Source organism: Pterocles gutturalis, unplaced genomic scaffold, assembly GCF_000699245.1.
Source record: "Pterocles gutturalis isolate BGI_N339 unplaced genomic scaffold, ASM69924v1 scaffold4222, whole genome shotgun sequence".
NCBI classification, from domain to species: domain Eukaryota; kingdom Metazoa; phylum Chordata; class Aves; order Pterocliformes; family Pteroclidae; genus Pterocles; species Pterocles gutturalis.
Window position 1 is genome coordinate 19,251 of NW_010112468.1, and position 9,461 is coordinate 28,711.

A 9,461-nucleotide genomic window follows, 5' to 3' on the forward strand; every position below is an offset into this window, starting at 1 on the left:
TGGTACTGCTCCTCTGCTAACTGCAAATCATTATTTGAAGAAGCCAAACTAGCATTCTTTGCTTCCAAAGCATTTTGCAGGTCAGCCATTGCTCGTTCCAGATCCCAGCAAGACTGCTTTAATGTGGCCACTTCTGAGCTCAGAGATTCCTGCTTCTGCTGGCTGGTTTGGCTGTGCTCCATCTGCGCCTGAAGCTTCATGTTCAAAGCTGCAAGTTGGGCTTGTAGCTCAGTCTTTTCCTTGAGAGCCTGAAGGTGTCCCAAAAATCAAAATATGGAAGTCTTAAGAGAAAATATATTAATAGCTGACTAAAGAAGATGCCCAGCAAAATGGCTTTGCTAAGGCAAAGGCCACTTGCTCATAAAAAAAATCTTTTTAAAAGTGACAAGTCACCTAACAGGTATTTCAAATAGTCAAAGGAATTACAGAGGAAAGCACAGACAGGACGTATAGCGTTGTATGTCAGTAACTACGTCAGGATTTTTAATAAGACATGTTTCCACACCTTAAGGAAGAATGCTAATATATGTGCTATACCATCAATCAATAGCAAGGGAAAATACAGCTACATAGACATCACTAGCATTACTCGAGATTTATCACCCTTCAATTCGCTTTTTTTTAAAAAAAGAAAACCCAAACACTTTCTAAAAACTTTTTGAAAACTTTACCAACTTTATATTTATCCTCTTAAGCATCCTTGTAAAGTACCTCGTGAAGTTTTATGTTAGTTTTCTAATGTGTAACCTTAATCAACAATGTTTCTACAAAACACAATTCCCACAAGTAGTGAGTAGGAGGCTCTTGAAAATTAATTAACATATTAATATGATTCACTAAATACAAAAATTCAAATTCATTGTCTACCTGATTAGCTTCTAGTGAGAGTGCTTCTAGTTGCCCTTCAAGTCTCATCTTCTCCTTCAGAACCTGCAACATTTCATCATGAGTTCCGGCGATAGAGCTTTCCATTGAAACACTGGAGACAGGGACATCAAAAACATAGTTAAAGGGTTAGAATACAACACTCGTCTAGTTGAAGAAAAGTGAAGCTGAAGTTAAAAGGCACTCAGACTCCACAAGTGACCTAGTATTTATGACATTTTTTCTGCCTGGATCATGGATCCAGAACACAGTGAAACAACCTTTGTTACCATCCAAATAGATAAAGAAATTACATTCGCACTAAGGCTTTATACGATAGTTTCCTATATTTGCAGCAACTAGAATCTAGTGTGGCACCCATGTATTTGTTATTTTACCGAAGTGCCATGGATGACCTCATTATATTCTGTACCTACAATATCCCCTTATAAGCAAATAAACGGACATAACAGGAGCACAAAACCTCCATAACTATTGTCTGCAGTTGTCTGCTTTAATGTGAAGGTGCCCGAGAAATACCAACAGCTGCTGCAGAAGAAGGAAAAATGGGTATTTGGTATAAGGGATTCCTTATGGTCCTTCCCTGATGTACAGCCAAGGAGTCCAGAGAAAACGGGCAAGATCTCCTCTCTCTCATTACTACAAGAATTAAGTCTAAGCTGGAACAATTGTTGACAAGTGATTTTACCTTAACATCTCAGGGCATTACACTTTATTCTAATGAAGAAAAAAAAAAAGAAAAAAAAGGCAATTTTGAAATTAGCATCTATAGAACATGCATGTGCTGACAACTGATAAAAACCACAACTGCACTGTTAAGGGCTTCACCAGGCATCCACTCACTTGCCGAAACACAGTTTAATACCTACCATACACACATAAGCTTGTGAGACTAAGTAAATCTCATTCTAAAGGGCTGAAGGGGATAAGAGTATCTAGGACAAGACTCTTCGCATTTCATAACTATTTGAGGTCTGAAAGGTACATGCGTAGATCAGGAAAAGGATGATAATAAATACCACTGGGTCAGTTAGGTCTACACTTGCAGACTTTAAAGACCAATGCCACATGAGTGAGTCGGTGAACGAGTACCTGCTTCCCAAGCAATACAGACAGAAGCAGCTGCTAGCTGAACGTTTTAAACACAGTCAGTAGCAAAGATACCTTTCTCTAAATATCTATTTAGTAAATAGGCATCAAGTGAAGTAGGCTTTCAGTTTCTTTTAGGCTCTGTATGTTAATAACAGATTTGATCACAATTAATGTAAGTTAAAACTGGATCCAAAGATAGCAGGTAGGAGTAATAGGCTGCCTACTCCGAGAAAATAGAACGCTGAATAATGGCCTCACTGTGCGGTGATCTTTCTTACCTGCTAGAAATACTGTCTCTCCTACTCCGTACTTCCCCATTAACTTCTTGCTCTTGGGCTTGATGCTCCACTGCTGCAGCCTGTAGCACCTCACTGATGGAAGGAAATTGCCCCATTGCATCAGGATGGATCTTCTGACCATTTATTGTATACGGAATACCCTGTTTGCCTTCTGCATCCTGAAAACTGCTGTACAGCCCTCTTCCTGACACGCTGCTGTAGGTAGAGCTGTCACTCTCATTTCCATCCACCCTCATTCCCACTTCACTCCCATCAATCTCTGAAATGCTATCTCCTGCCAAGGAGGAATTCTCTATTCGATCATCCATGTCAGAGGGTAGACTAATTTCAGAAACAACTGATGCTGGACCACTTCTGCTTTGCTTCAGAGTCCCACCAGACAAATCAGTAGCAACAAAATTCCCCGTAGCATTTCCAGAGCCTGAATCTTCAGTTCTGTAGTCAGCCAAGGACCGTATCTTACTGGGCTTAGATTTTGAACTTCTTTTCTCTTTTGAGGATGCTGGAAGTCCTAAGCTCCCCAGTTTTGGACCCCTGGGGACACTGGTCCGCAAAAAGGAGTATTCTTTTGTCATTGCTACAGTGCTAGCTCTTGGCAAGATTTCTGGATTTAACATCAGCTCAGGATCTAGGGTGCTGGAGGGCCGGTTTTTGGATGTAGACTGAGTAGACTAAAAAAAAACAGAGAATCAACAATAAATTCCAGAATGTTACATTTGAACTAGCATCAAAGACTTACTTTGCTGTAGAAGTTAATATATAAAGCTCTACCTTTAAATACATGCATCATTTCATAAACAAGATCAGCAGCACTCAACCCTATCAAGGCTCAGTAGATGCATGTTTGAAAACGATCAAGGTAGACTCTAACTAAAAAAATATGGGAAAAACTGAACATTTAGGTTACTTAAGTTTTGGGTTTGGGGTTTTTTTTCCCCCTATTTTGAGTAGCACAAAATGGTACACTACCAAGTTTTGTATGTCCAGAAGAAAAAAAAATGCTTTCTCGTATTTGAGAAAAATACTGAATGTTTAAAGCAGAGAAAACAGTAATTTATTGCATGGAAAATATAGTTTTCAAGCTTCTCAGCAACCCATTGAATATAGATCTGTTGTGCAGTACTCACTCTTTCTTGATGTCTCTTCACTCTGTACTGTTTGAGCTGTTCTTCTAGCCGTCTTCTTGCTTGAAGTCTTATTTGTTCTTCTCTCTCCAATGGGAGTGAAGACTCTGCCGAGCCTGTAAATGAAAGGTATCTTACCAGTCAAACAGAAAACTCCAACACAGGCAAATCTGATGCAAAAGGAAAGAGCCCCTTCTACCATCAGCAGCATGCTTCATGCTTAAGCAAAGAACGCAAGGAAAGCCCATTGGCATGCACCTCAGAATACCCTCTTCTAATAAATCCTTGTGTAAGCATTGATAAAGCCTGTGGATTTCCGTTGTTCAGTTTGGAAATGCTGTAGTTCCTCCATGTATATATGACAAGAGATTATACAGCAAGAACAAAACTATTGATGTCATTTCATCTCACCTGTCCTACACTTCTGACAGTACTGAAATTACAAAACTAAGCAAAACCTATGCAGTCCACTCATTCCCTACAGGTCAGAGAATGATGCTCCCTAGATAAATTTTCTTTCTTTTTGTTAACTCACAATTTAAATCTTTCCTGTAATAAGGCTTTTAAAAAACATTATTTCAGAAAATTCCTGCAGCATTAGACACCTTAATATAAAGGCTTCCCCATTCTCTCACCTTTACTGCTCTTCTCTTCCCCCATTTGTTAATTAGCTTAAAATCACCTCGTTCTGCTCTTCTGATTTTCTTTTGGTTTTGGTTTGTTTGGTTGTTTGGTTTTTTTTAATGTTACCTGTTACTCCTCATAATCAAGAAGATTAGAATAGCTTCAGCCCCAGAAAGCATAAATTCCCCTCCAGCGTAAGAACAGTTTTTAAACAGTAAGGTATGTGCCTTAGCTGCAGCAGAGGGTGGTTTACTGAAAGAAGATTAATTGTAGTTCAAAGTAAAAGCTGACTGCAAAAATGAAGTTTAGTCCAAGCTTAAATGATGTTATAGGATTCTAGAGCCAGGCTCAGAGTAAAAAGCTTTATGCAGCAAGAGAAAGCAGGGGCACCACCATAAACAGATGCTTACACAATTCAGTTTCTTGCATGGGAAGACTTAGTTTGAGAGACTGCAAAGCTTCTTTTCTAAGAACTATGCCCTCAGCACTAGTTCCCTGAGACTTCCTTAGGCTGTCATGGAAACCAGTCACACCTGGGGACGACTCTTGACCCTGTGCACTGCTGGTGGGGTCAAAAGATATAGGAGACTTGGGTAAGAGTGACTCTGGCCCATTCTGGCAGGCGTCCACTTTGCTGTTTATCTCCAGACTTCCCTCTTCATTTGTCACTTCGTTGATGTTAACACGGGTAGCTGGAAAAGAAAGTTTCAGTGAGCTGCACTGTAAACCATGCCATTTATCTTCACACCTCCACCCAAACACAATGCTACCACTATTGCCTTTAGACTGTGAGAATATAAATTGCTAATGACTACAGCAGGCAGGAGGAGTTTTATAAAGGACTTTGTCTCTTCTTTTAAAAAGAAACGAACAAGTACCTTTCATTTGCTTTCAAAATCTCACACTGATTTTTTAGTCTTGTTAGGTTTAGAAGTATAAAAAACCAAATGTAAGCAACGTGATCTGTGTCACAGCTAGTGACAACCTACTACAAATAAGACAACTACAAGTAAGCAACCGAGGGCTTGTGCTGAATGATTCAGCTATTTGGTATGCTGCAGGGTACTGGGGAGAAAGCATCCACCATCCCGACTTCCAGCCTGGGCCAATTTCTCAATTTTAAACAGAGCTTAAATATTTTCAAATAGGATGTCTTCATCAAAACTACAGCAGCAAAGCCCATATATATCAAAATAATAAATCTACTCATTAAAAGGCAATTCAAGAACCACTTTAATACCAATTTTTTCCCCGCTTACTAGTATTTGATTTTTCTTTTCCATCAGGAAGAATGCATCTATCAAACCTGTTCAACTCTTCACAGGTTTGTATGTAGGCTTACTCACACACTTCTACTTCACTTGGTTGGGAACTACTTAGATTTATGAAACTGCTGTGGTAACAAAACTGTATCTACTTTAAACGCACTATTATAGATCTCAAATGAGCAGGGTGCTGAAATAGACACTATCTTTCTGTTCATTCCCACATCATGTATCACTGGAGTAACTGGAACCCATTGGAATAATTATTTTTTCACAAAGACGTTTGAAAATATTTAACATTTATGATCACAAAGTATTTGCAAATGGAAAAAATCAAGTTTCCTCTTTCTATTTTTTCCTCCTCTCAGAGCTACAGACTTGAATAAGCAGTTTGGTTTTTTTAAAGTCTGCTCAAAGAAGATGTGGGGGAAAGAAAAAAAACCAAAAAATCCTGAACTGAGAAAGATCCTCCCAAAACTAAGTGTTTCTAAGATTCATATGCAGAAATATTCTCTATCTGGGAAGCTGATTACAATAATTCAGTAAAACTTTAATCATTAATTTAGACCAGCTCATTAACATATTGCTATTAAACTCCTGCCCCCATATAATGAATCATTACAAACTTCTGAGAGGAAAACAATTCAGAAGTATATCTATTATCATTCATGTATGTGGTGAACATTAAAGTGCACCCTGAAATTAAATAAGCCATATAGCAAAAAGTTATGGGTAGGAAGATAGGACTGTCTAATTTTTTTCCCTTTTGCTATCAAAGATTTTTGATATTTGCTGGAGCAAAATTCTGGAGGAATGGTTTCCTGGCAACTTCCTGAAGCCATGAGACACTCAGAACCTAAACGCTGCCTTGTAAAGTAATTTAATTGGAGTAGTGTCAATACAACTGTGGTCTTTCTAGAACAGTGGGGGAGGAGATGCAATTAGATTGGAAACAGGAGAAAGACACACAACCTATTTGTAAGCCACAATTCAATTGTTTGGACGATATCCAACGTAGGAGAAGACAGGAAGGTGTGATCTCCAACTTCATAAAAGATGAATGAATCATTGTATAACCACATTCTGCCAGCCTGCTACTGGGCAGCGTAAGAAATGCAAATGAAGTCTCAGGACTCCACTTTCTTGCCTATGACAAGATGACAAATCAGTGGTAGGAGAGAAGGGCGGAAGGCTAACAACTTCATCACATGATTACCTCCTTTTACGTAAGGGACCTGTATACTTCTGTGTTATCTATGCAGCCACAGCACATACACCCCCTCCACCCACCTACCACCATATCCTTATATACCAACATAACCTTGGTAACTGCAGTGGAAACATGCAATTCAATACAAGGAAAAGATTTTCACAATGAAAGCAGTTAAATACTAGAATGGGTAGAGAGTCTGTTGAATCTCTCCCACTAGAGATTTTCAGAATTCAACAGGACATGGCCCTGAGCAACCTGATCTAGCTTCAAAGCTTGGCCTGCTCTGGGCATGGGGTTGGACTAGACAACCCACAGACGTCCCTTCCAACCTAAGTTTGATTCTATAATCTACTCAGATCAGCACTCTCTTAAGTTTCGTGTAAACAGCTGCATGATTATTTTATTATAGAACTTGTCTACATATAAAAGTTATTTTGAGATAATTTGTGAAGTACATGCCAGCATCTCTCTTCCGTAAATGGAAGTTTAGAGAGACTTTTCTGAGTACATTCTGATTTTTGCTTCATCAATTTAATTTATTAGGGAAGTTTCTTTTGACAAAGTAAAGTACTCCAGTCACGAGCTTAGTCCACAACAATAATTTCAGAACTGTTAATTCTAGTGAATTTCAGGCATATACTCTTGGAAACACTATCAGAAGACAGAGTAACACACTGAGCAGCACATAGGCAACTGAAAGCCGATAGTACTTAACAGTTTGGTTTTTTTCTTGAGAGAATAAGTTTTAAAACAAAAGACAGTTTTCCCACACGCAGAACCATAGCCTTCACCAAACTTGCTTAAAAGAGCTGTACTGACCTCAAGGAAAAAAAGTCCTTCAGCATCACCTGAACAACAAAATACATAGTTGTAGAGAAGCCTGGGTAAGACTAGGAGATGATTTAGTGCATATGAAGTAACTTACTGTTAATTTCATCTGTTGTAATTGGCAAATTTGAGTTGGCTTTACAATCCAGAAGTCCTTCAGAGCTGCTAGGGGCCCCATTACTGCTTCTGTTCTCCAAGTGAACGTCCTGTTGGACCGAGGGGTCGTCCATGGTAAAAACAATCCAGATCCCTGGAAAGTTTTTCTTCTGAATAATTTGATGCCGACTGAACTACCAAGTCCTGTTTCTCTCCATCAGCAACACCACCATCAATGTGTTACACAAGCGCACAGTTCTGAGCTTTACAGCTGTTGGTGTGCAGCAGGCAGCTGATAATTCCAGGAGATCATGAAAACAGCTGGCAGCCAAAGTTGTAATCACCAAGGAGCTACATCCTCTAGAAACAAAATGTAGTAAATTTACAAATATTTCTTAGAGCTTTGAAAATACAAGTTAAAAAACATGTAGTGCTCACAGATTACCCACCAGCCCAACTTCAACACACAGAACCAGGACATGGGGTAACAGCAGAGACAATTAAATACAATCCAGCATCCAGCTTTTGTGACTAAGAAGTGTTCTATTTAACAGATTTTTAAAATTATCACTCTTTTATCAGTAGCACTGATACACCAGCATAATGATGCAGCAAGATAACATTCAGTGAGACAACTGATTTAAGATCAGAGTCCCTTTTAATGAAAATGCCTCTTTGGCCTCTGCTTTAATGAGCGAGCCAGTATTCAGAGTAGCCTCTTGCTCTGTAAATTAGTCTAGACTTTCATACCATATACTTCATTTCAAGGACCTACTCCCACTTAAATTTCAATAACTTTAGTTAGGACGCAGATCCAGATTTGATTTTTTTAAATTAAATTGCATCACTACTGTTTATTTGTCTGCAGAGCAACGAGTATGTGTCACTGTACAGAGCCTGAACTACTAATTATAGCCCTTGTTGGCAGTCAGAACGTGGCCTGGGCTGCAGTTCAATGCTGCTTTCTTCCATGGCGAGTCAAGAGGAAGATTTCCAAACACAGTTTATAGAATTTGCAAATGATTCTCCAGGCATTCAGATCTTACCTTTGGGTATAGACCCAGCCAACTAATACAATCTGACACAAGCTCTTGTATATAGTCACTACAAGTATCTAAATTTTGTTTAAATACTGACAGCTGAATTCAGATTACAAAATGTTATGGTTCCCATTTACTAAAGAAACATAGGAAATCCCCAGTTAAAAAAGGGGGGTTGCGGGGACAATGCCAAGTCAGGAATATTTCCATAGCATTTTTACATGCACACAAACATTTTGAGCAACATTCCTTCCGTATCTCCAAAGGGTACTTGTGTAACTGCTGCTGTACCAAACTGCCCTGGTCACCCAGCAACACCACCAGTCATCTCCAAAAGGTTAATGGAGCTGCCAACACAGGGAACACAGGACTGTGTGAATACACAGGTGACCCTTATGCGGGTGAGCCAGGAAGGAGCCAGAAACCTGGAGCACCTTTCTAAAAGAGAAACCACCAAATGGAAAGATAAATACCTTCACCGTGAGGGTATTTGCTATTGCTTTCAGTACAATAAAACTTCTGGAGGAAGAGCTGTTGTACAGCAGATAGATACCACACAACAGGGCACAAAGAGGAACCACAGACAAAAGGCAGGCGCGGTTCAGACTGCTCGCACCTTGGCAAACCCCGCCAACAGCGGATGGTTCGTTATCCTTGCCATAAAACACCTTTTAATGCTCAGGGTCACGAAGAACAGCTTTCTCCCGTACAACCCCTTCCCAAACATTACACTGTTTTGGCTTCAAAGCCCTTTTGTACCTCTGTGGTGAGCACAGACACCCGCACAGATGCACACACGCCACGAGAACCCAGCAGTAACCTCCCGGAGAAAGGAGCTGCAGAAAAACAACCCATGTCGTTTAAAGCACCAACAACCAGGAGGAAAACGGAGCCCGGTCCCATCCGGGGGCACTGCCCGGCGAGACACACCCGGGAGGTCCCTGCGCAGGGCCAGGGCACCTCTCGGGGGCGGTGGCAAAGGCACCGGGAGGCCC

The 9,461-nt window shown here is 40.0% G+C and overlaps 1 protein-coding gene across 1 annotated transcript in view; it reads right to left on the bottom strand.

The window, feature by feature from the left end:
* Positions 1–7,560, bottom strand: part of GOLGA3 (golgin A3) — a 21,875-nt gene extending 14,315 nt beyond the window's left edge. Inside the window, exons 1-6 of the mRNA XM_010074043.1 lie at positions 7,428–7,560; positions 4,435–4,716; positions 3,404–3,516; positions 2,256–2,947; positions 868–979; positions 1–248 (exon numbers count right to left, since the gene is read on the bottom strand). The exon at positions 1–248 is cut by the window's left edge and continues 83 nt beyond it. Of these exons, the coding sequence (XP_010072345.1) occupies positions 1–248; positions 868–979; positions 2,256–2,947; positions 3,404–3,516; positions 4,435–4,716; positions 7,428–7,560 (1,580 nt within the window). The remainder of the gene's footprint in view (positions 249–867; positions 980–2,255; positions 2,948–3,403; positions 3,517–4,434; positions 4,717–7,427) is intronic.
* Between the last annotated feature and the right edge of the window lie 1,901 nt (positions 7,561–9,461).